This window comes from Macaca fascicularis, chromosome 15 (assembly GCF_037993035.2).
Source record: "Macaca fascicularis isolate 582-1 chromosome 15, T2T-MFA8v1.1".
Lineage (NCBI taxonomy): Eukaryota > Metazoa > Chordata > Mammalia > Primates > Cercopithecidae > Macaca > Macaca fascicularis.
Genome location: NC_088389.1, coordinates 44,131,701 through 44,158,710, shown reverse-complemented (window position 1 = coordinate 44,158,710; position 27,010 = coordinate 44,131,701). Strand labels below are relative to the sequence as shown.

At 46.2% G+C, this 27,010-nt stretch overlaps 1 protein-coding gene across 50 annotated transcripts in view; it reads left to right on the top strand.

Annotated features, from left to right (window-relative positions):
- The window catches only part of ZNF618 (zinc finger protein 618), a 169,782-nt gene that overhangs the window by 76,797 nt on the left and 65,975 nt on the right, over positions 1-27,010 (top strand). For all 50 annotated transcript variants that reach the window (XM_074016777.1, XM_074016755.1, XM_074016754.1 and 47 more), the window contains exon 2: positions 15,941-15,984. In XM_074016777.1, the coding sequence (XP_073872878.1) occupies positions 15,941-15,984 (44 nt within the window). The remainder of the gene's footprint in view (positions 1-15,940; positions 15,985-27,010) is intronic.

Below are 27,010 nucleotides of genomic sequence, written 5' to 3'. Positions count from 1 at the left end.
CTTCAGCTCCCAGGTGGAGCTTGGATGTCGTTGAGTGTTGAACTTCCCACTGAAGGGGTGTGTACCCAGGCCTCTCCTCAGGAGAGATGGTAAAGGCAGGTCTTCGTAGAGTCACGGTCTTCTTCCATCAGGAGTAGCATGGAACCCTAGGAAATCACCTCATCCTAATACCTGCCTCTATAGATGTACAGCATGAGCATTGGAAAGGATAATGAATTCTTCCTCAAAAGTGGTAATAATGGAAAGTGAAGCAGGAAAGAGAAAAGTATCATTCAATTTTGAGCCATCCAGGGCAAGTGCTTTTAGGGATACTGTATATGTGCACGTGGTGTTTGTTTGTAGAAACCTTATGTAAAGTTATAGACATAGTTTGATTCTGTTTCTGTCACTTCAGTCAGTTAACCTCTGCTTCTTCCTTTCCGTAACGGAAATCATGACTCCTACCTTGTGAAGAATTAAATGAAGTAATGGACGTAAAAAAATCACTAAACAAATGTATGTGGGGGATTGATAGAATATGTTATTCCTGCCTCACTCCAGACTCAGGCTTCCGGGAACCTGAGTCATCTTCCTCTTTAAGGATGCTATGTAGACACACTCTCTGTGCTGGGCTGTCTGGTGGGCACTGGGGAATCCAGAGGCACAGCCCCTGCCTGGGAAAGATGGATGGTCCAGCTGTGAAGACAGGTCATAAAAAGATGACTGAGTATAGCAGCCAGTTGATCAATATCTTTTGAATGGTCCAGGCAATAAGGGCTTTTAAGAAAACAGGGGAGGGAGATCGCCCCTGTGGCCTGGAAGAGGTGGGAATGGAACCCAAAAGGAAGGGGAAGGGCCCTTTCTTTCTTTGCAGAATGTAGTTAAGTCAAGCCTTTAGCAACAACTAGGACAAAGAGGTTCTGAGGGGTGAGTCTGTGTGGGGCAGGATGCATTTGCCTTTTATGATACTGTTCAGCAAACAGCAAAAAGTCCTGCATGCCTCTGGAGGGTCCTTGAATGTGGAAAGTTCTGGGGCCCTAGGAGTGCGTTTTCCCTAGCCCAGCTGGTGTCATACTTTGGTCCCCAGAGCCTCTGATCATCGTCCCTATAGGGCTGGTCAAGGGATGCTTCTAGAGTATCCACTGGGTGCTTGTGTCTTCTGGGCAGGGGGTTGAGGACAGCATTACACTTCCACATGATGAGTTTTCCATAGTTTTCTCAGCAACACTGGAGTTACAATATGCTAGAAGGATACCCAAGCAACCTGCATGTTGGGGAACTGGGCTATGTGGCCAGGCATCTATTTCCCAGACTTTCAGAGTTCTTTAAACTCCAAGCTGTGATTCCACTAGATAGTGCAGAGGGTGGTGCAGTTCAAGACAAGGCAGTTCTTGCTGATGAGGAGGCTGGAGTCCAAATGGGGGAGCTGGACTCAGGTGGACTCTTTGGTTAGCTGTGCAGGGCAGTGTCTTCAAGTGCATCCTGCACTTCTGGAGTTTCCTATCTGAACTGATCTGTTGGTTTGACCTCAGTTCCATCCCTTCCTTTTCCCTGCCATGCTCTGTATTGCAAGGGATTGCATTTGCTAGGTGCCCTTGCTCTCTGGACTTCTAAAGTTTAACCAGTAGGATGCTTAGCAGGAAGATTGGAATGTGAAAAGGGAGGGAGAAACCTGGGGTACTTCTTCCCACCCATTCTCTGCCTCTGGTGGTGTTTTCTGTTTAGCTCCAGCCCTTCTCTCTATGGTCCACTCCCAGTGGGCAGCCTTGCCATAATTTTACCTCTTGCTGGACAGCCCCAGTTTCTGATAACACCATTTCATCCCTTTTATCTCTCCAGGGCTGTGGGTGGTAGCAGCAGCTCCCTCATAGGCTGATATCCCTGGTTTTCTCTATGTCTCCTGTTTGCCTTCTCTAGTCACTCATCACCTGTCCTTATATTAAATTACCTCCATTTAAAGGGCCTAGAATGACTTCTGTTTTTTTTTTTTTGTTTTTTTTTTCCTAGCCTAAACTCTGAAGGATATTCCCAAATCAGACCCCTTAGAGTGTTTGACTGGCTGTTGCCACCCTGCCTCACCCCGTGGAAGTCACTGTAAGCTCATGACTGCCCTAATGAATTCAAGGTACCAGATTTCTCCCCCCCGCCCCCCTCCGTGAAGAAAACAGAATTGTAGAATAATTTCAAAATAGTCTGGTTGCCTAGATTTCTCAGCAGGCACCCATCAGGATGTGTGGAATTACAGTCTTTCACTTCTTCATGGGCCTCTCATTTTGTAGAAATATGAGTGATTCCTTCCTTTCCAACTGTGAGAGGGACTATTTTGTGTCTACTGTTTTGATTTTGAAAAAAAAATCATGCAGTTGTTCTCCCCCTCCCCCTATTTTCCTGGGCTGTTGATCTTGTGATATATTTATAGAGATTGTGGTTGGCTGACCAGGAGTTATTTTGCAATAGGAATTTGTAAGATTTCTACTTTGAGCATGTGTTCCAGACTTTTCTTTCTTTAAAAAAAAAAAAAGTCTTACTTAGAACATCTACTTTGCCCTTCTGTAATTATTTCTCTTTCACAGCAAAAGTAAGCCCTGCACTTTACACATATTTTTTTTTCCATGTATATTTCTTTTGTCTCTGGTCTTCTTTCTTCTTTGGTGTCTCTTTTTACTACACATTTTAAAAGGCCTCAGCTTCTTTCTTCTATGTGGGAATAGGTTTGCAAATGAAAATGTGGTGACCGGAAGAAGGGTGCTTTGGGGGTCAGGAGGCCTCAGTTTCCCTGTCTGTAAAAGAGGAGCTTTTCCCAGCACTTTGGGAGGCCGAGACGGGTGGATCACCTGAGGTCAGTAGTTCAAGACCAACCTGACCAGCATGGTGAAACCCTGTCTCTACTAAACACACAAAAAAATAGCTGGGAGTGGTGGCTTATGCCTGTAATCCCAGCTACTCGGGAGGCTGAGGCAGGAGAATCACTTGAACCTGGGAGGCAGAGGTTGCAGTGAGCCAAAATCATGCCACTGCACTCCAGTCTGGGCAACAAGAGTGAAACTCCGTCTCAAAACAAGAAAAAAAAAAAAAAAAGAGCATTGGACTAGATTAGAGGGGGCAAGCATGCTTCCATCCCCAACTTTACCATATTCACTGCAGACATCAGTAATCAATCACAGCACTTTCTAACCAAGCTCTGCTGTGACCTCAGAATCTTTCTCCACACATGGTCCCAGGCAGCCACTACTAAGTGGTTAGAAGAGGCCATTCTTAAAGTAGATGAAATGATTCCTTGGACTCCATTCACCACCCTGGCTCTCTGACTATTGGAACTACAATTCCTTTATGTTTTAAACCAGTTGACTGACTTTTATGAAGCCTCATCTTAACGCAACATGTCCATAGCCCTAGGTACCGTGGAGCCACAGAGAAGCTGAAAACAGCAAGCCACCCTCACACAACCTACAGTTTGGTGGGGAGCACGGCTGCAGAGTGGCGATGTTCTTAGGTGTTCTCAGGCACCTTCTTGGTGCTCATGGTCAGGGAAGGCTCCCTAGACGTGGTTAGAGTAGACTGTTGTGAGACAATATTAGCAAGTTTCAGAATTATGAGGGTCCTCAAAATTCTCTAGTTTATAGCTAGACAACAGAGGCCCAGAGGAAAAGGGACTTGCCCAAATTTTAATAAGTGATAATAGTTATAGCTAAAGTTTACTACTAATAAATCATTTTATAAAAAGTAATTATTTATATAGGTAGTACTTATATGCTACTTACTAAGTGCCAGACGCTGTTCTGAGAGCTTTATGTATTTTGAACTGATGGGGTCCTCAGTCACCTTGTGAGGTCAGTACTGTTATTATCTCCATTTGACAGATAAAGAAACTGAGTCACAAAGGTTAAGTGACTTACCCAGTGACACATAGTGTGTAAGTGGTGGAGCCAGGGTTCGAACCCAGCCCATCTGCCTGTAGATTCTATACTGGGAACTACTGTGCCAAATAAATCCTGCCGACTGGAGTGATCAGAATATGTTTGCCTTTTTAAAAAATGTATTAATTTTACTTACCACCATCAATGTAATCTTAATGACATCATCCAGATCTGAGGCTTATGTAGTGTTGTTAGCACTGGCTGAGAATGTTGCAGACTTTCTATCACTTCATCCACCCAACAGCCGTGGGATGGGGGGATTTTTGTCTCTATTTTACATCAGAGGAAACTAAGGCTGAGAGACAGGATGTGTCCAGCTACTAAGTGGCCCAGGCAGAATTTGAACTCAGGCCTGACTGACTCCAGATATCAGAGTTGGAATGTTTCTGAGAGGCCATGGGTCCAGCAACCTCACTGAACAGATGGGCAGTCTGAGGGCCAGAGACTGCCTCTCGAACAAGTCAGAGGAGGGCCTGGTGCTAACAGGGGTCTCCTAGAGTGTGAAGTTCTTCCTCCTCCCTGGTGAGGCTGTCCAGACATGCCAGCATTACCCTGGCCATATCAAAGGAGGCTGAAGCCTTCAGTTCACCAGAAGAGATTTGAGGACAGCCTCTTCCCCTACTGCCATACATAGAAATACCTAAGGGGGTGACTTAAAACCTTGTCCCTGAATTCTAGGTTCACCTACTTTGGAGTTTGCAACCCTTTGTATTTATAATAGGTTTTTCTCTCCATGAAGCAAAAAAAAGTTTCCTTTTTTTTTTTTAATCCCCAACCCCCACTTCCTGCTGATCTGAAGTGAATATTTATCACATTTTTAATGAGTAATCTCAGTCTCAGCTTGGTGAGGCTGTACCAGGACATGGTTTATGGCTGATCTGGTTTTAACTCGCTCCAGGCGGTTTTCCCTAGAGTTTTCTGTAAAATCATAAACCTGGAGAGAGAATTTTTGTGGAATTCAGTCACATGACTCACTCTTTTGTAAATTGAGAGATTAACTGTGACTGGAAAGAACTGAGATGCATTTCTTTTTTAAAAAAGAAAACAAGCAGAGCAGCATTTATGCACCCAGAGGAACGTGTCCACGCTGAAAGATGACGGGGCAAGTCACTTTCTCCAAGGTCACCCCACCAGCCTTGGAGGCAGGATGGTGTAGGGTTTGAAAATGTGGATTTGGACTTGGAGTATCTGGATTGGAGTCCTGGCTGAGTCTTTCCCAGCCGGTCCCTGGACCCAGCATGCCTCTAAGGCCTCCCCTGCATATGGGGACTGGTGACATCCCCACCTCTTACGGTAGTTGAGAACGTTGAATGAGGTGGTGCATGCTGTACCCTGAGCCAGAGCTGGCACATGGGAGGTGCCCAGTGGATGCTGGCCACTTCTAGATCACTAGGATTATCTTCATTTGAAGCCCTTTATGCTGAATTGATGATATTAGCTGGCACTACATAGATGGAAAGACCCTGTTCCAAGCACAACTTAGCTCATTTAATCCTCACAATGTCTCTATGAGGTAGGCAGTGGGATCTCCCCATTTTACAGATAAAGGAACAGAGGCACTGAGAGATCATGATGCATCCAGTGTCCTACTTGCACATGGGGGCGCTTGTGCCCAGGCTGACTCCCAGTAACCATTACCCTGTTGCTGCTGCTGGCTTCTTTCTTCCTGGTGACTGCTGGAGCCTGTGGGCATTTTGATTGCTGGTCCCTGGGAGGGAGACCAGGCTTCGCCTTGCCTTAGCTCAGACCTCAGCCAACCCGCCCTGGACTTTGACATCTACCCCCTAACTGGTCTTGGTGTCTGTCATAGCCCTAGCCAGCAGCCAGTTGGAGGACAGAATTCTGACCATTTTACTGCCCTGCCTGGAGCCCCTGATGGCAGGTGAAGGATATATGGGAGCTCCCTGCTATCCCTGAGAAACTTGTAAATGTGAAATTTCTTCAAAATAAAAAGTGTTTTAGGCCAGGCACAGTGGCTCATGCCTGTAAATCCCAGCACTTTGGGAGGCCGAGGCAGGCGGATCACCTGAGGTCGGGCGTTCGAGACCAGCCTGACAGACATGGTGAAACCTCATCTCTACTAAAAATACAAAATCAGCCAAGCGTCGTGGCACATGCCTGTAATCCCAGCTACTCAGGAGGCTGAGGGAGGAATTGCTTGAACCTGGGAGGTGGAGGTTGTGGTGAGCCGAGATTGCACCATTGCACTCCAGCCTGGGCAACAAGAGTGAAACTCCGTCTCAAAAAAAGAGTTTTAAAAAATAAAAACACCTCACTGGGCCTGATCTAGGAAAAACCTCACTCTTTTTGAAACAACATTTAGAACACTTTCTGATCCTGCCCAGCTCGGGGACTAGAACACACATTAATCAACCAGAAACTGTCATAGTACCTGTGGGATTCATGTGCAGACTGAGGCCTCCAGCCATGGTGGCACCTGGTGCCCTGGGATGGGAACCAGACTGTGCCTTGGGTGGTGAGTCCCACATAGCCCTGCAGGGGAGGCTGCTGCCTCCACCTCTGCAGATTTCCACCTTTTCCGTATTTTTATTTTTTATTTTTATTTTTATTTTTTCGAGATGAAGTTTTGCTCTTGCTGCCCAGGCTAGAGTATAATGGTGCAATCTCGGCTCACTGCAACCTCTGCCTCCTGGGTTCAAGTGATTCTCCCACCTCAACCTCCTGAGTAGCTGGGATTCCAGGAGTCCAGCTGGCTAATGTTTTGTATTTTTAGGCGAGATAGGGTTTTGCCATGTTGGCCAAGCTGGTCTTGAACTCTTGACCTCAGGTGGTCCAGCCACCTCAGCCTCCCAAAGTGTTGGGATTACAGGCGTGAGCCACCGCGCCTGGCCCCCTTCTCCTTGAAACTTCGTGACTCAGGCCTCAGGTTTGGAGGTGAATTATTCTATTCCTCCATCCCTCCCAGGGGCCCAGGTCTGTGCATGAAGGAAACCAGGCCCTCTGCACATAGTCTAAGACTGGCAGGGGTTTCTCAATAGCTGCTGCAGTTTATTTAAACAACAACAGCAACAAAAACCTGTGTTCAAAGAGCAACTAATATGTGCTGGTGTCTTGCTGGGTGTTTTCCTCATATTATCTCAGTTGATCCCTGCTGCTCCCAGTAGCTCTCAGTCCTGCAGCTTTCTCTCCTCCACCACCTTCCCCAAACCACCATCATCTCTTCCCTGGAAGGGGACACTGGACTCTGTGCTGGCTGTTGCCTCTGGTCTGCATACTGCAGCTCGCAGTTGCTTTTGGGGTGCACATGCCTTCCAAGTCCATCCATAAGCTTCTAGCTCCCTTAGCCTGACTTACAGGACTTACTGATTGCTGACTGTTGACAGTGATGTCAAAGACAATGATGATGATGATGAAGACTGTATTAGGGTCTGGATCCAATCTGCATGGCTGCCTATCAGAGAGAGGAGAAGAATCCACCTGTACCTGGAAACTCACAGGAAGCAGACAAGACCCACACTGGTTCCATTCCAGGGACGCATGATTTAGTTTTAACTCTGGACCTCAGAGAGCCAGGGTTGGGAAAGAAAGAAAGGCATCAGAACCGAGAGGCATAAAGAAAGTGGTAATTTTCCCTGGCTTTCCCTCATAGTTGGAAACTTGGCCAGTCAATCGCGATGTCTCTGGGGCCTCCTGCGGAGAAGATGCTTAGACCTGGTTTGGGGACGCTCTTCACATTTCTGTTCCATGGAACGTTGTGGCCACTCCGCAGCAAATAAAAAGGGGAAAGATCAAACCATTGTTCCTTCCCCTTCAGAGCTGGAAGCTACCAAGTCCAGAGGGAGGTGTGGGCCCCGGCCTGGGGGTCTAGTCAGGAAGTCCTTGTATGAGCCTGTGCATGTTGGGTGGGTTGGGCGCTTCCTTCATTGGTGAAACCTTCAGAGAAGGCTGCAGTCCAGCGAGGCTCAGGGACCTGGGCTTCCCAGCTGAGCAAGGTGGTGCCCTTTTCCTCACTGCCTTGCATGAGGTGCGTGTTGCTCCCTGTCATCCAGCCTGCGTTAGCTTCACCTGCATCTAGAGTTTCTATTGCCCCTGTTGAGTGTGAGCTCTGTGCTCACCATTCCAGCATCCCTCCTCAGAGAAGCTCTTCCTGACCCTGAAGTCTGTTGGATCCTCTTGTCAAAGATGCTGATGGAACCCAGACCTTTTCCTTCAGAGCACGCATCTCAGGTGGTAATTATAAACTGATAGATTGAAGCCACTAAGTCGTCAATGCCTGTCCCCTTCACTGTTCTTGTTGCTGTTGTGTCCCCAGTAACTATTTTAGTTCCCAGCCCATAGTAGGCACTTACATCGTAATACATAGTGGTATTTGGGTGAGTGAATAAGGAACCAGGTCTGATTCATCTTAGCATCCTCCACCAGCCAAGGCCTTGCCCAGAATCACACATCTAATAGGAACTTCATAAATATTTATGGAAAAATGGCACAAACCCATGTGAGTTCCAGTTCTTTCAGGCCAGGGTCTTCTCTGGCAGCCTCTAGCCACTCCTCAAGCTTGGAACCTGGGGTAGTCAGTGGCTTTGAGTTACCATGTTCAGTTGGGAAAGATAACACAAAATTAAAAGCCAAGTACAATGTGTTAGACACATACCACTGAGTATGATCTAAGAGGCAAGGTCTAATTAGAGAATTTATCATATATTTGGTTTCCTGGGAACAGAATCCTCTTTGTAACTTGCAAAGCTCTTTATAACTTTTTCAGCATTGGCCCTGGCACTCTTAAATGGCGTTTTTTAGGGACACCTGGTGAAGAGATGCTGGGGCTGCCTGTGCCTGAGTTGGAGCTCTGTGGCTAGACAGAAAAACAGTTCATCCATAAGGTTTGGGGCTAAGTTTTATCCATTGGTTCCATAGAGGAAGGGCCAAGGATATAGAGGAAATAGCTGTGGACTTGGAGTGAGAAGATGTGTGAACCTTGGCCAAGCCATTGGCGGTAGTTTGGCCATGGATAAGTCACTTAGCCCCTCCAGGTGCTTGGTTAATTCTTGGTCAAAGGGGCATAGTTAAACCACAGTGTTTTCCCCGCAGGGTTACTGGGAAGATCTCATTCAGCATAACTATCTGTAAAGTACTGTGCTGATGGTTAGTGTTCTCGTGTGTGGGAGAGATGCAATTCCATTTTCCTTGGTGCTAAGGCCCATGATTTTTGGAATCTTCCTTGACTCTTTATCTCATACCCCACATCTTATTTACCAGCACCTACCAGTATATTCAGAACTCAACCTTTCCTCACCCTCTTCAGTCCCTGCCACCATCATCTTTTCCATGGACCGCTCCGTAGCCCCGCCAGCCTCCTGTTTCCCCCCTGGCCTCATGGTCCCCTTTCAACACAGCAGCCAGAGTGATCTTTCTAAAATGGAAGTCAAATTATGTCACTTTGCCAAAAACCTTCTAGTGGCTTTCCAGAGTAGAAGCCAAGGCTCTTCGGTGGCCTGCAAGGCTCTACATGAGCTGACCTCCATGATCTCTCCTCCTCTCGTCCTCACGTATTCTACCCCCGGTACCCTGGCATTCTTGCTGTTTGCCAAGCACACCAGGTGTGCTCCTGTCCTGGGGTCATTTGCACTGGCATCCACTTTGCCCCAGACACCACATGGCCAACTCTCTCACCCTCTTACAGTGTTCACCCAAGGATGCCAACCTGACCACCCTACTTAAAATTGCAGCCTGTGGCTCCTCCCTTCTCCCCAGCATTCCTGACCACCCTATGCTTCCCTGTTCATGACCCCCCCACCCGCCTCCCCCACACACCATAGAACTGATAACTTTCAAGCCTGCTATATGTTTTACTTATTTATTACGCCTTATGTTAGTGTCTCCCCTCACTTGAATGTAATTGCCATGAGGTTATGGATATATCCCAGCTGCCTACAATGATGTCTGGCATGTAGAAGGAGCTTAATTAATGTTTGTTGGATGAATGAGTGAATTCTCCTTGAGTCTTGTGCCTCAGTGGGAGAGACAGAAAGTTATACTTTAAGGTTTGGGGATTCACTGGCTTTTGGAAAGGAAAGAGATATATAAATAAGGCTTGAGTTGTTTCAGACCAACTGTCCTTTAAATATTAGGGGACACAGGGTAGAATCATCCTCTGGGCAGGTCCTGGGTTGGTGGATGCTTCTTGCACACGCAGTGCCCCCTGCAGGCCTCCAGGTTAAATGCAGTTGGTTGTACCCACTACTGAGGCCACATATCTTCCTGCAGGGTTAATTGTACCAGCTGGTTATTTAAAACAATGTTGATGTTTGTACTAACATATAAAAATATATTAAATATATATTATGGTGTCATGTGTATTTGGTGGTTGTGAATGTAACATTCAAATGAATTCGTAAGCTACAAGACTTCAGAGGGCATTTGAGCATGCAGAGAAACTCCCATTTCTTTCTGGGTTCACGTTCGTGCTTCCCTTCCATAAGGGTGCAGAGAAGCCTGAAAAATACCACTGGGCATTCAGAATTGTCCCCTAGTGGATTTGAGGTCATCTACCTAGAGCCCAGCAGAGTACTTGCCACATAGTAGGGTTTCAAGAACTATCTGCTGAGTGAATAAAAGAATAATTATTTGCAGTCAATTGATATATTTCATTCAAGCATGACTGCCAATGCACCATTCATCTAAGCAACCTCATTATCAGTATTTTTTGAGAAACAGTCATAATTAGCAGATTCAACTATATTTGCTGAGTATTTGCCCTGTGCCAGGCCCTGAGCTGGGTGCTGCTGACACGGTCATGTGTGGGATGTGGCCTTTGGAGGAGGGACAACATGCACCCCGGAGGGGTGACAGACGCTTCAAGAACTGCAGCCCCAGTCCCAGTCCCATAAAGTTGGTTGATGTCTGTGTGTCAGCAGGGTTGGGAAAACAATGAACAGGGACAAATTAAATCTAGCTGGGGGAGGAGGGAGCCATTCAATTCTCTAGAGACCAAGTAATTTTTGAGTTGCGGTGGGGGAGGAAAAGGCAAAATCCTAATTATAGCACTGTGAAAATGTGCTGCGCCAGGTCCATCCTGAGCTTGGCTAGCTGAGGCGCCATCTTGGAAATGCCCCCTCCAAGATGGCGGCCCCCCTCTGCCCTCACAGAGCTAGGAGGTCTGTGAGGCCCCCACATTTGTGGCACCTCAGGCTCGGCTCTCTTATCGAAGAAAGGCATTTCATTCTTCGAGATCAGGCAGCCAGGACCTAAGGAGCTGTTTTTCCTCCATTGTGCAAGCATGACAAATCATTAATTTTTGATTGATTTGCTTAGAATTATGGGCGCCCCAGCATTCTTTCCGCCGCTGAACAGCTGTATAACAAATGAATATATCAGTGTGCACAAAAGATTGGAGATCTAAGAGAAGCAATTACATTGGCCACCCTCCCCCACCCTCACCCCTTCCCGGGCAATGAAGGGAGGAAATTTTTACCAGAAATTCCTCAAGTGGCTTACAAAAAAAAAAATGCCATTTTATAATTGAATTAAATCTTTATCTCTTCATCTTTTGCAGCAGGTTTTTCCAAACACACACTGGTTCCCCCACGTGCTTGGGTTCTATCCATCCAGGAGGAATCTTTAATAATGAAATTTCAACTTGTGTGAATTAAAACCAAAATGAAAAAAAGGAAAAAAAGAAAAGAGCAAATTCTACCCCTCCTTTTGACCTTTTTTTTTTTTTTTTGTTGCTGCTATTCCTTTAAGATTTTGGAACCGTACCAGTGCACTAAATGTGACCTCCATAACTTTTAAATTAAGAATTTATGCTGGCTTGAAATTTATGAAATATTTCAGCATTAAAGAAAGCCTTTTTCCCTCAGGAAAATTGAGCAATAAATCACAGCACTGTGGATTTACTGCCCTAGAGCCAGAGAGAGATAGGATTTTTTTTTTTTTTTTTTTGCTTCATTCTGAAAAAAAAAAATGTAATCATATAAGACAGCTTAGCTGCTATCCTCCCACTCTCTAGAATTTTTAATTTCAGCTGTTTCTGCTTGGATTTATTTCCAATATTCCTGCTCGGCTTTTCAATTTCCTCAGTTATTAAATTTTAATTCAGTGCATTAGCATTTAAATTAAAAAAGGGTTTATTTTATCGAAATCGTTGGCCAGCCCCCATCCCGGAGCACACGAATTGCCTGTTTCTGCCATTTGCACAAAATGTGAAATGCAGCTAATGTCTTACAACTTACATTTGCACAAATTTAGAAATAAAATTTCTGGGTTTGGAATAATATTTTCTTTCCAAGAAAACCCTTAATAAGAGAATGGAAAAGAACAACTTCACATTCATTTGGGAGGGAAGAGGAGGGTCGAATGAAACCAAAAATAGCCTTGCCCAGGTCCTGAGGGGAAACTGGTGAATAAGAATAGGTGGGACGGGGAAGCGGGGACAGCACCCTTATGCGGGACTGGAGGGCTTGGATACACCTTCACCCCAGCTTCACGAGAGTGAGAAGGAGGATCTCCCTGGGGTCCTGCTTATTTTATTTGCCATAGAGTGGTCTGATTAAGGTTGGGTCAGTTCAACATGGAGTGGGGGAGATGATCTGTTTTAATCTCCTTTCCCTGCCCCCATTTTTTAACCTATGGAGAATCTGAGGTCCAGAGAAAGGAAAGAGCTTGTCTAAGGTTCAAAATGAGACTCAGAGCCAGGCAACAAGCTACATCCTTAAGAAGCACCCAGTCCAGTGGCAGAAGATGGTGAAACAACAGCAGCTGCAGTGGGAGTTTCCATTACCTGAGTAATGACTACGTATACCAGGGCTGCACTTAGTAGTTTAGTGACATTACCGTCATTCTGACTGCACCATTGGAGAAGGCCTTTGGGCTGTGGTGGTCTGGTGGCCAGTCATGAGATGCTGACTTGCAGCTTGGGATTTGGGGAAGACCTTGAGGCAGAAGACCCATGGTCCAGCCCAGGCTGGCTCTGCGACTCGTTCGTCTTATACATATCATTCTGTTTTTCTGTGCCTCAGTTTCCTAGACCCAATAAATAGTGGCGTCTATAACTATAGGGTTGTCAGTGATTATTTTCATTGTTATAGCCAAGCACTCACTAAGTACTTTTACGTGCTATTACATGTTTTACCTTATTTAAGTTATCTCGCCTCTCAAGTCAGTCCCGTGAGATAGGGCCTGTGATTAGCATCTTGCCATTTTGCAGATGAAGAAATCGAGGTCTTGGAAGTACATGTGACTTGCTGAAGATCACAGTGCTGGAAAACGCAAAACCAGGACTTGAACTCAATCTAACTCTAAACTCTGTTCTCTTAAGCTTCAGTTCAAATTGAGACTCAGGTCAGATTACACAGGGTACAGATGAGTTTATTGTTTAGGTTGAATCATATGAAATTGCTGATGTTAGAACATTTTGGCCTCGGCACATGGAAGCGTCCGAAGTTCAGCTTAATCCACTTGGAAGGAATGGCTGTGATGTATTTGTAAGGACAGACCACACCGGCCTGGCGTGTATGGAACTCCACCCTGGGAGCTGGTACTCCCAATACAGTGGGCTTTGGCTCTCTCTTCATGGTGTAGCTGGACTTGGCCAGGTGCACATGCTGTGATTGCCATGTGCTGTGATACTGAGACATGTGTCTTGGACATCTCCCACTGAATGCATTGTCCATCCATATCCCAATGAAGCAACTCTCATCCGCCACCATCTGAACATCCCACACCCTGACCAGGTAGAACTCTTTCCTCTAGTTGCCCCAGTTTCCCAGCAGTACCACCTGAGTCTCTGCGAAAGCATTCGACAACTCTTTGAATATTTTTAGCACTTTCTCTTTGTTTTATAAAATGGGTGGAAAACAGAAACACGTGCAGCTACCAGTAACACAAAAGCCGAAGTATTCACTCAGTAAAAGAGAAACAAAGGTGGAGATTATTAGGCATGCTGAAAACAGAGACTCTTATCCCACACTCTGTCACATGTTTGCTGCACTTGAGCTGGTCAACTCTGTGTGAAATTGTGAAGGAAAAGGACAAAAATGACAACTTTAAAAGTGTGTGTGACATGCTAAAAATACACGCACAGAATTAAGTCTGAAAGGCAAGAGATCCATTTGGGAGTTGACCATTTTTTTAAGCTCTCTGGGGCAGAATTTCCACCCATACCACTTCTGCTGCTTATGATGCAAACATTCAAACAACTTCAGCCTGTTCACTTCACATACAAGTTTTGAGGAATGCAAGATGTCGGAAAGAGGCCGTAATTGATCTGTTATTTTGCTTCCATTGAAATGATATGCAAACCGTTTTCTGCTTTCTTGTTTCTTCTGTTGAAATAATACATGAGCAGCTCATTAATTTCTTCCTTCCCGACCTCACATTTCTCCCTCCCTATTCATCCTTAACCTTTCCCTTTCCCTTTCCCTTGTGTGGGAAATAGGAGCTGTTTGATGTCACCCCATTTCCCAGTTGGCTCTCCTGAATATCGGTGGGAAGTAAAATGCTCCATAACTGAGGAAGTTGGACTTTGGGGTGACCCAGTCCTGAGCTTATAGCTGTGGGACTTTCAATAAATAAATTATTTGACCTTCTGTGCCCTTGCTGTAAAATGGGGATATTATGGGGTGGAGTGGGGGAGGACCTATGGTGAGGATTAAATGAGAGAAGGCGTTAATGTCCATATCCTAGCGCCTAATGGGAAGTTCTCCATGGGGAGCAAGTGTGGATGCCTGCTGGGACCAGACAAGGGCTGGGTGATTATAAGGCAGGAGGAGGGGATGGAGACTGTGGAGAACCAAGTATGTCAGCTCTAGCTGCCCGTCACCATGTAGGACTGGGTATCACAGGGTTATCCAGTTTAATAAGAGAAGGTGGAGATCTGGCCTTTTTTCAGTGCAATTCTTTTATTTTTATATATTGCCAATTTGTTTGAATCGAAGTCTGCCATCTGATTTTGCCAGTTTGCAACTTCTCGTAAACACTCATCAAAAGGTAGCTGCTGGTGTTTTATTTCAGATCCTCAGTCCATCCTCAGTCCTGAAATTCAAAGAAACTTGAAAAAGTTTTTATAACTGATGAGGCAGCAGAACTTGACCTGAAGGGAGAAAAGGCTAGTTACGGTCCTGATGGTTGTCTTGTTGGCATTTATCCTACGTAGGGTTACCTATGCATATGTTTTACGATAGAAATAACAACATGCTTGATTAGCAGGGGCTCTGCCAGGGTTGTTTCAAAATATAAGACATAGGGCCGTACATTACCTTTCTAAAATTGGAAAAATTCTGAATTTGGAAACAGATATGCACCTGAATTTCAGACCTGTATTATCCTATGATTCTTATTAGAAGTGTTTTGACAAAGGCCGGGAATGCATCTTCAGCAGGCGGTGATGGAGGATCTAGACATTGTTCCCAGGTCTGCAACCTCTCTGTCAGCCTCTGCATTGAGGTCCCCCTGAGCACTGGTCCAGGAGTCAGGACCCCTGGAATTTTTTTTCATGAGACTTCAGGCAGCTCCCTCTGTGCCCAGGTCCCCAGTCTCTGCATCTGAACCAGAATTTTATGATTTCTGAAAATTTCATTTGGTTAGCTTTATCTCCCCCTCCCCCCGACACCCAAATAAAAGAGATTAAGAACCGGCACTCTCTTGCCTTCTGCTCATAGGGTTGGGGGAAAGAATATTTTAACGTAATAGGATTTTTTCCCTCTGGTTGGTAGGAATAAATCTACAGCTACTGTTTTATTGGAAATCCCAGCTGAAAATAAAAATGGTGCAATTCAATCTCAGATTTAGCTGGTTACTTACTTTTCACTGAGTCCCCAGGGCAGTGCAGTTGCTGAGTTTGTGTTGGCAGTGGGTGCTCAGTGGGATTTAAAGGGCCAAGCAAGTGGGATTGCGGGGAGGTGTCCTGACTCCCTCTTACCACTGGGTGCAAGTTTGTCCAGCCTGGAGGAGCGGGACAGGGGCTTGTGGCCAGCTCACCCCACAGTCTGAAGGCTGGTATTCAGTGGGAGCTTGGCGGGGTGGCAGCAGGTCGAGTCTACGTCTTCTGCCTTGGCTGATGTAGGTGTTTTGGGTTTCTTTTGCAGGCTGACGGAGCCAGTGCAGCCGGAAGGAAAAGCACTGCGAGCAGGTACACTCCCTCTCCTGCCCCCAGCTTGTCCACCCACTGACTCAGGTCTTCATGACTAACAGTTACCACTCTCTGGTCCTCACCTTCCCCTTGAAAGGATGGATGGTCCAGGCCAGCCCTCCTTGGCAAGAAGTATCCAGACTTCCCCAGACAGTGTGAGGTCATGGAAAGCATTTTCCATGTGGGTACCTGTGACCAGAATCCAAGGATGGTTCATTCCTGAACCGGCCATTGGCCGCTCAAGTTGAGAACTTAGGAGTGAAGTGTAAGACTAGGCAGAAAGACCTGGGCTGGAATTCCATCTGGCCTGCTGCATGGCGAACTCCTGGGGCAGCTAGTCCCATCCTTGTCCAGAATCTATTGGCCTACATGCTAGTGTCATGTGCTCCTCTCTCTGAACCAGTCATGCCAAAGCAGGGGATGGGATACTCTGATTAGCCAGGGTGGAGAGGGGGTGGCCTGTCTCACCCTCAAGGATGGTAGGAGAAGGGAGGGGGGGTTGTCCCCAATGGAGAACTGGACTGTTTTTACCAAAGAAGAGAGAAAGAGATATCAGACTGTCCCAAGCTATGGACATCATGACAGGTGTCACAGGTAGGTACTAGGTAATGTTAGCACCCATGCTGCTGCTGCTGCTGTTGCTGCTGTTCTGTTGGGTAGAGCAAGGCTACCATGGCCATGTGACCTTTATTTGGGGCTTTGGAGGCAGAAAGAAGGTAAGGGACAGACAAGAGAGACGGCTCCCCAGAACACGTACATAAAATCTAGAATCGATCCTAGGTTTACCTGTTAGAGCTGAGGGTCAGATTGTGAATGCCAAGCAGAATAATTTGCCCGTTGGCCTATGGAACACTAGTTCTTTAAAATGTTAATGGATTTTTTTGTGTGGGGAAAAAAAGGGTTCTTTCTGTGGCCCAATAAGTTCAGAGGACAGCGGGTTAAACGAAATTAAAAAGGTTTATTTGCTGTGGGACTTTCCAGATCTTTTAATATGCTAATGTGTGTGCTTGAGAAGAGACAGGCAGAGAGAGAGAGAGAGAGAGAATTATGTTTAGAGAGTGAGAAAGAGAATCATATTTCTCAAACTTCTTAACCATGGGACCCCTGTATTGAAGTTCATTGCATTGAGCAAATGTTCTTTGGAATGTACTTTGAGAAACCATGGAAAGATACTGACATTCTCTGAGCAGGAGAGTAATGCGTTCAGCTTGGTGTTTCAGGAATACCACCCTGGCAGCCGTTTGTTGGGTGGATTGGAGGCTAGTAGAATAGACGCCATGGTACCAGGCTGGAGGTCTCTGCAACCCAGAGACCTGTGTTGCGTGGCAAATATTTTACGCTTTGCAGGCTGTATGATCTTTGTGGCAGTTCTCAACTCTGCCATTATAATGCTGAAGCAGCCATGGCGATACATAAATATGCCCATAAATGACCATAGTTTGTCAGCCGCTAGTCTAAACTGACTCCTACCTGAGAGCCTCTGCAACTGCTGTTCCCTGTGCGTGGAATGTTCTTTCTCTGATCTTCCCATGATGAATGTCCTTTCATCTTTCAGATCTGGAATCTCTTCTACCCTCAGGGAAGCTTTCCCTGACCCCCCGTATCAAGGTACCTCCACCGCAGTCTGTGGTGTGTGGCCTTCATAGCCTGTTTATGCTGTTTAATTATTTCATTTTCATTATTCGTTATTTCATTCCCTTCCCTGTGTTCCTTTTTTTCTGTCTCTCTGAGAGTGCCAGCTCCATAGGCAGAGAATATGTCCGTCTTGTTCACTGCCGTGGGCCTGGCCCCTAGCAGGTTGTCAGTACGTGTTTATGGGATGGGCACACTAGATGAGATGGAAGAAGATGTGCGAGTGACATAGAGACACGGAGTGTGGAGAGGAGCAGGTAGAATTCAGAGATGGTGCACTTGGGCCTGTGGCCACTGGGGGTGACCCATGTAGCCAGCAGCTGCCCAGCATTTTGTGTTTCTCTCCTGAGTCCCTAGGAGTGGAATTTGTGTAAGAACAATGTGTGAGGCTGTGGCCTGCGGGGCAGTAGCAGTTGTCGTACCAGTGCCTGTAAGTATTTCTTGGATCAGGAAATCAAGACTGGAAGGGGCGTTGAGTTTGTCTAGACCACCCTGTCATTGTGCAATGGGGAGATCGAGGCCTTTGGGAGGAAGGGCCCTGCTCGGGGGCATATAATGAATGAGTCAGTGGCTGTGTTGGGCCGTGAACCTGCCAAAGCTGGTGCTTTCTCCACTCCTCAGTGCCGTGCCCAAGTGAGGGTCTAGACAGCCTCTCCCACTTTCCTCCCACTTTCACTAAGCACCTGCTCTGGTAGGCCCGGTGCTGTATGCTATGAACTCAGATGGGTTAGATGCTAATTTATTCACCTAGTCAGACATTGAGTGTCTCCTGCATGACAGGCACTGTTCGAAGTACTACACTGAGTGAATGAAGAGACAAAGCACCACCCACCCGTCGTCAGTCCTGTGGGAATGTGGTCTGCCCTCACTCTCTGATGCGTGAATCTCTCCTACACGAGCATCTCTGCCTGGTAATTGTAGCCAGAGAAGAACAGGCAGGTTTTCCCACAGTGGCTGCCTGAAGCTCTGAATTGAGTATTATCCCCCTAAGGCTGTAGTTGGTGGAAGAATGCTGAGATTGATTAGAGATGCCTGCCCAGTCACAGGAGGGGTAGGGTGGCATGTGAGACATTGACTTGTTCTCCCTGCTAGCCTAGCCTCTCTATCACACATACTCAGTGACTGAGCCCCTGTGTTACTACCATGGTGCCAGAATATGCATTAGGAAGAGCCACCCAAACCTGGGGTTGTGTATGGCTTAAGGTGTAAAAACAGACTTTTTAATAGTAATGACTACCATTTGGTCAGCATTTCTTTGTTAGGCTCTGAGCTAAGTGATTTATGTGTATTAATTTATTAATTTTTCTTTTCTTGGAGACAGGGTCTCGTTCTGTTGCTCAGGCTGGAGTGCAGTGGTGCAGTCTCTGCTCACTGCATCTACCTCTCGGACTCAAGCAGTCCTTCCGTCTCAGCCTCCCGACTAGTTGGGACTACAGGCATGCAGCACTACCCCTGGCTAATTTTTGCATTTTTTTGTAGAGCTGGGGTTTCACTGTGTTGCCCAGGCTGGTCTCAAACTCCTGAGCTCTAGCGATGCACCCATCTTGGCCTCCCAAAGTGCTGGAATTACAGATACGAGCCACCACGCCCAGCCTCATTTTTTAATTTAATGTAATCTTTGTAACAACCTCATGAGAGAGATACTCTTATTATTCCCACTTTACAGATGAGGAAGCTGAGGCACAGAGAGGTTTACCGGCCCAAAGCTGCCTAGGTGGAGGTAGGCAGTAGAGCCAGAAAGTCTACCCGAGTCTGACTTCTGTGATGCATACACTTACCCACCACGCCCTTCTGCTTCTTGGTAGGAAAGGATCAGTTAATACATATTACAGGAGCCTGTTTGGGGCCGGGAACTGTGCTGTAGGCTGGAGGCCTATCAAGAAGGTGGGACTCTGGAGGAGCTCACAGGCAAGTTTATAGATTCTGTGATGAAAACCAATCCTTTGAAAGACTAACACACTATTACTTATATAGTGACTAGATGTTCAGTCTGAGAAGTGAATTATATGTTAACCGTCAAGGGAGCATTGTCGGGCCTGGTGTGGTGGCTCACCCCTGTAATCCCAGCACTTTGGGAGGCTGAGGCGGGTGGATCACTTGAGGTCAGGAGTTTGAGACCAGCCTGGCCAACATGGCGAAACCCTGTCTCAACTAAAAAAATACAAAAATTAGCCAGGCATGGTGGCACGCACCTGTGATCCCAGTTACTCAGGAGGCTGAGGCAGGAGAATTGCTTGAACCCAGGAGGTGAAGGTTGCAGGGTTGCAGTGAGCCAAGATCATGCCACTGCACTCCAGCCTGGGCAACAGAGTAAGACTCTGTCTTAAAAAAAAAAGAAGAGAGAACATTGTCGGTGTAGTGGCCTTAGCTGACACCACTGGTGATTTGACCATGGCCAGGTGGGATTTCGATGGGTAGCCACTTTGTAGAGCATTAGAGCTCATTTAATCCCTGCTTCAGATGGAGAAATGAAGGTCCTAAGATTCCCCAAAGTCAGAATGAGGTTAGATGGCTCTGGGCGGAATGACCTTGAAGGACCCCCAGCCCTCTAACGTGGGCCTCCAGCCCCAGCTATGCTATGGCACACTCTGCTACTACACCAGAGCCTGCTTTCATCCCAGTGCCTTCCTCTTGGCCTGGAACACATAATGTTATTTCTCCAGAGGGCTTCTGGCTAAACCCCAAAATCAACAGCATGGGCTGCTACGGAATTAGTGTTAAATTGAGGGGACAAGGAGAGGTGGTGTTTCTGATCTTAAGAAACAACTGAATGTGGTTTGGTTTACTTCCCTGTAACCCAAACTGGGTCGATTTTACAAGACCAGTGATCCCAACACTTGAGGTTAATGTCGATCTGGTGTGCAGGTTACAAATCATGTAGCACAACTCCAGCCAAACCCTACTTAAGGGTCAGGGGGGCTGTGGGGCCTTAACTTTGGAAAATTCTAAAGGAAATGCAGTTTTTGTAATCAAGTAAATGATTTGTAATCAAGTAAATCAGTTATAGACTTGGTGTAATAAAGAATCATATATAAATATATATATTTTTTTCTTTTGTCAGCTGAGGATTTTCAGAGCCGGAAGGACTGTAGAAAATGTAGTCCAGCCCTTTCGTTTTAGAGATAAGGAAATCTGGGATAGGAGAGGTTAAAGGGCTCATTATTTTGTTATAGGTTGCCCAACAAGTGAACGGGGTCTTGTAGACAAGGATATTGGGGAGGAGAATAAGAAAAACATCAAATCTCATCCATTCATTCCACAAATATTTACTGAGTGCCTACTAAGTGCTTGGCACTGACCTGGGTGCTGGAGGCACAGCAGGGAATGAAACAGACAGAAATCCCTGCCCTTGTAGAGCTGATGTAGTGGGAGTAGAGCAGCTGTAATGAATACGTAAAGTATATGCTTGTTAGATGATAACAAGTGCTGTGGGGGAAAAGCAGAGGAGATCGGGAGAGCCGGAGACAGTGTTGCCTCTCTAATTTGAGCATTCAGGGAAGGTGAGTCATGAACAAGGATCTGAAAGTTGAGGGGCCAAACCAAGCAGTCATTTGGGGGAAGTGCATTCCGGGCAGAGAGAATAGCAGGTGCAAAGGCCCTGGAGCTGGAGTAGCAGCAAGGAGGCCAGTGTGGCCACGGAGGTCCCTGGAGACCATTATCAGGACTTTGGCCATTCCTGTGTGTGAGATCAGGAGCCACTGGGGAGTTTGAACAGAGAAGTGGCATGATATGATTTGGTTTTAAAAGGATCATTCTGGCTGCCAGGAGGAGAATAAGCATCAGGGGATAAGATGTGATGATAGGTGTTGCCAGGGGTTCAGGACAGACAGGACCTTAGACGGTAGGCTTAGAGCTGAGTTTCTGAAGGGCTATTTTTTTTTTTCAGGCCTGAGGACTTTAAGTTCAGCAAAGGATTATGTGTAGCCTGCATCCAAAAATGCACAGCCTTCTGCTTGGTTCTTGGATGGCCCCAGAGTAGAGCAGTTGTACTCCTGTGGTCCGCATTCTCCATGCCCCCCCTGCACCCCCTGCCTGGTCTATCAAGCATCTTCCTCACCATCTCTCCAGTCCTGCTAAGGGCCCAGCAGCCTAGTGCAGAATGGAGGAGCCCAGACTGCCTGGATTCAGATTCTGGCACTGTCCGTTGCCTGGTTGTGTGACCTTGGGCTCATTACCTAGCCTTCCTGCATTTTGGCTTCCTTATCTGTAAACTGGGGATTATACTAGTACCTCCTTCATAGTGTTGTCAGTAATAATATATATACCCTTAGCACAATGCCTAGTTCAAAGTAGGTGTTCAATAAACATTTATTTTTATTATTACCGTGGTGGATTCTGGTTCCTAGGAGTTGATAACGTGGGGTGACATTGATTTTTTGTAGAGCCTGGACATTGGAGAGAGGGCTGAAGGGAGGGATGACGATGATGGAGCTCTTATTTGTTGAAGGCCTACCATGATCCAAGTATGTGTCTTATTTGATCTTCCCAGCAGCCCTTTCAGATAGTGACTGACATCCCTCTTGTTCAGAGGGAATTGAGGAATAGACTTGTCTGGAGTCACCCAGATGGTAAAATGGCTTTCAGTGTAGCTAAGTCTTGTTCTTTAATTAAGCCAAGATTTTTTACTGGTGGACCATTTTATCTGATAACCACATGTGTGTGGCTGCATAATTATTTATATCTTCTTCTTGTTTACCATTTTGGTTTTCAGCAGTAAAATAAAAGTAGCCCTAAACAACGCAATTTCATTTGCACAAAATTTCACAGCAGTACAGATTGAGTATTCTTAATCCAGAAATCCAAAATGCCCCCAAATCTGAAACTTTTTGAGCACCAACATGATGCTCAAAGGAAATGCTCACTGGAGCATTTCAGATTTCTGGGTTTTGGATTAGGGATGTTGAACCGGCAAATAAAATGGAAATATTCCAAAAACTGAAAGAAAAAAAAATAATCCAGGTACTTCTGTCCCTGAGTGTTTCAGATGAGGAATATTCAACCTGTAGTCAGCCCAGTGCTAGTCAATGAACGGTATGGTATTAGCAGAATGAATTGAGAACTGGGTATGTTTTGGGAGGTATCTTCATCTTGACTCTAGATTTATGTTCCTATTCCTGGAGTTCAGATTTCACTTCTAGAAATGTATTTCCAGAAATATTCTCACCCTACCAAAATTCGGGCAAAGTTTGTCCACAAAAAAGTCCTAAATTGCAGGTTGAATGGGGGCTCACATACTTATTCCAAAGAGGCCAGTTGGTTTTTTGGTGGGCAGAGTTGACTCTGCTTAATAAGTTACCATTCAACCTAGGCTCTGTAAATAAGGCAGATTCTTGAAAATGTATATGCAGTGTTAGGTTTGGCCTCTGGAGACAGCCACAGAAATGCAAACCACAATTCACGTCCATCAAAATCTGTGAGTTGTTTGTGCCAAAGGGCACTTGAACTTGGGGTGGTCCAGCAGAGGGAATTGGTGGGGGCCTCTGGGAACTCAGTCCTCCCACTCAGCACATGCCCCCCACGTATGCTTCTTGAGCAAAGTGAGAAAGTTATTGTGAACCTGTGGCTGTTAGTTCAGAGTGTTCAGAATCTTGCCTTGTCCTGAAGCACAATATTGAGAATGCTAAGTAGGAGGACCTGACCTAGTTGCTTCTTGAGGCCTTTAATAACAGAGGCCCTTGATCTGAGAAGGCAACCCAGGAAATTTCCACAACCTCACCATCTGTCTGACTCTGCTGACAAAAAAAGAACATGCTCACCCTTGGCTTGAGCACCCTCCAGACTCCATGTGGAGTGTGACAGTTTACAGCATTGGGACACCTCAAACCCACCTTCTTGATCACTCCTGCCTGCCTGTCCTGCAGTGGACTTGGCTGCAGTGTGGGTCTCCCATCTCTCCTCCTCACTGCTGCATGGAGGGTGGCCTTGCCCCCACTCCTTTTGTTTTCATAGGGGCTAAAAATTCCTCTTCTGCTTCCATTTATGAGTACTCCACTGACGGCCTGTGAGCTCATCTTTTTCATAGTTAACCTAACTTTTCACATTTTGTCTGGTTTACTTAGTAGGCGCGGGAGAAAAGAACTAATATGCATTGAGTTCCTATTAGGTATGTGGTACCTACATCCATCCATCCTTTAATCTTCTCGAGTACCCTTAGTGGTAAGTATAACAACTGTGATTTGCACATGAGGAAGGGAAGGTGTGGACAGGGTACGGCTCCTAGCAACGATCCCTACATCTGCTTTGCCATCCCCAAGCACCTTGTAAGGACTGGATCATGTAGTTAAAAGAGTCCTGTGTGTGTGTCCAAAGGCAGCGTGCCTCGAGGCAGTGAGCAAACCAGGGCTGAGTTCTCACCCTGGGGTGTTGGGGCAAGAGCTGGTTGGTTGTCACCCCACTAGTCCTAGAGACTGCAGGGTGGAGGGGAGGAAGGCAGTTGTAATGCCAGAACGGGGACAGCATTGTGGAGGGATAGTAAATCTGTGTCAGCAGCTGGGCAGCACTGGGCATCAGCTGGCGACGTGGGCAGGAAGGTGGAGGGGTCGCAGTCCTGCTGGGGTGCTTCCTTATCCGTTCATTCCTAGGAGAAGATGGCCAGAGGAGTTGGATCTCAGAGAATGAGAGAAAGGAGTAGTTGCTAAGTCATAGCCTCGGCATGAAGTAATGGTGAACAGAGGGACTGTGTTTATCCTTTGTTATAGACGTCCAGTGTGAGGGCTTAGGGATGGCCTTGTTCTTTAGTGGTTGAGCTTCCTGCCTTCTGGGGTCTGCATGGGACCTCATGTGTGCAGGACAGTCTTTGCAGGGTGGTGCATCTCTGCAGGACAGTGATCATGGGCCCCTCATTGGCCTCCACTACCTACCTGTCTGTTGGGGAGATTCTCTCTGGGAGACAGAGAGGTGGCCCCTCAGAGACCAGTGCACATTGCTAATAGATCAGAATTGCACCATTGCCAGACCCACTGGAAAACGAAGGTAGCGTGTCTGTTTAAAATGCCATTAACGCTGCTTCTTCTTAACATCCTGGGCAACCTTCCACATGCCACAGCACCCTCGAAAGAAGTTTCCAGCTGTAACTGTTGAACCCCACCCTGCTACATTTCGGAGTTTATGACTTGACAAGATCGCCCAAGACTCTTGCTTTCCCCCCTAGGTTTAAATTAACCAGGGAATTTACTGTTAATATTTAAATCATATACTGTCTTTGTGAACTCCAATATTACCCAGCGTTGTGGCTGACTGACACCGTACAATGAAGAAAATTAAGTGTCTAAGAATTATCTCCAACTAATGATATGTTTATGCATTGTAGGTTACTTTGAATTTCTAGACTGTTAAGAGTTGTTTAATAGGTTAATAGTTTTAATCTATTAATCTAATCTTTTCTATTTGACTATTTATTAAAATTTATCAGTGATACATGACAGAAATGGAAGTACAGATCATTTTGAGGGTTATTAAGGAACAGGTGATGGTGTGACGATGTGAAACTTAGGTGGAATAGTAAGTACCGGGCATGGGCCTCGCTCCTGGCATTTGCAGACACTGTGGTTCTACTCCATGTTCCCTCTCTCAGCTCTCTAAGGCTAGTGATGAAGCTATGACCTTTTTCCCACAATGGCTTCTCTCCTTGTCACTAAAAGCTGGAGACTCTTTATATCTAAAGGACATGTTTGAGCACAGCAGCATTTGAAAACACATCAGGGAGAGAGAGAGAGGCAGGCAGTGAGCGCAGAGCCCAGGCACTTTTCTCTGTGGAAGAGGTGGGGCCCTTCATTCCTGTCCTTTATTTCATGTCGGTGTGACTTTTATCATCTAACATATGCCCAGTTCTGTCTGGATGCTCAGGAAACAGCAAAAAACAAGGGAATGTATTCCCTGTGTCTTGGGACTTCTGGCATTTAGTCATGTATGTGTTCATTCTTCATTCATTCAACAGGTGTTTTTATTATTTTCTCTTGAGAAAACAAAAATTATCCAAATGGTTCAAAGCCTAGACTTTGGAGTCAGACAGACCTGGTGGAATTCTAGGAAGCGGGGAGACTGAAAAAGTCACTCGGTTTCTCCAATCCTTGGTTTTCTTATCTAGAAACCAAAAAATGCCCGTATCAGGCATTGCACAGAAGGATGAGACGGTGTAAGTGTGGGGCCCGGAGCACTGCCCCCAGCATGTCATGAGCACTCAGTATACCACGGCTGCCCTTGGCATCACTCTCCGTGTTTTTTGTGCCATTTGCATCGTGGCTGTCCTCACCAGCATCACCTCCACCCTGCATGCTGGTGTGTTTTGTCGGGTCGTTTTGTTTGTGTCATTGAGCAGACCTTGGCTGACACCTGCCAGAGGACCAGGCACAAGGATACAGAAAGCAGTGGGTAGAGCCCTGGCCTCTGGAAATCTTCCAGAACCACATGGAATTAATTAGAGGGCAGATTTGGAATTGGGAGTAGGAGCCTGTTAGAAGCAGAGGGGAGCGTTTCCAGAACTGCTGGTGGGAGAATGAAGGCTCCTGAACCGTTAGTGGGGGCAGCTACCCTGTCGCCTGAGGGCCTGAATCTATGCTGATGGGTGGTCCTGATGGCGACCCTGCACCCTCAAGAGAGAATGTCAGGGTATTACCAGGCTACTGTATCTTGGCATTTCAGAAAGTGGGAAGAGTGTGTTACATTTTAGAAAATGTTCATCAGTTCATCAGAAAGGATAAAGATACAACTTTGACACTCAAGAAATAAGCTTCACTTATTCAGAAAATTGGCTTCTGTGAAGCAACTGCAACCTATGTTATAATAAAGGCCAGATGAATGAGTCATTCTTCAGTTCTGAATATTCACTGAAGCAGCAAAACCATCGACAGTTACAGTGATGTTGACGGATTGATCACAGAAAAGTTTTGCCTGGATCAGAGGCTACAGATGCCTCCAGAGCCATGCTGACATTGACCTTTCCTAGACTTGGTCCTTGGTTTACTTGGTAAACAGCCTCTTGCTGACCATCACCCATGTGCTAGCCACTATTCTGAGTATCATGAGCCAATGAGACAAAATCTTGTCCTCTAGCTCATGTTCTAGTTGAGGAAACAGACAGTAAAGTGGACAGAAAAGTAACAGAGTACATTGAGTGGGTAAATACTGGGGAACCATAAATGAGTTTCAGCCAAGGAGTGACATGACCTTGGCTGCTCTGTCCAATGTGGATTCCAGGGCAGTGTATAGCAGGAAGGGAGATTGGCTATGAGATATTTACAAGACAGGAGAAAGGAGAAGGTGGCTTGAACTGGAGTGGTGGTCGTGGCATGGTAAGGAATGGTCAGATTCTGGACATACTTTGAAGGTGGGGTAGGCAGGATTTGCTGGTATATTCATAGTGGGGAGTGACAGAGCAGGAAGAGTCAAGGATAGT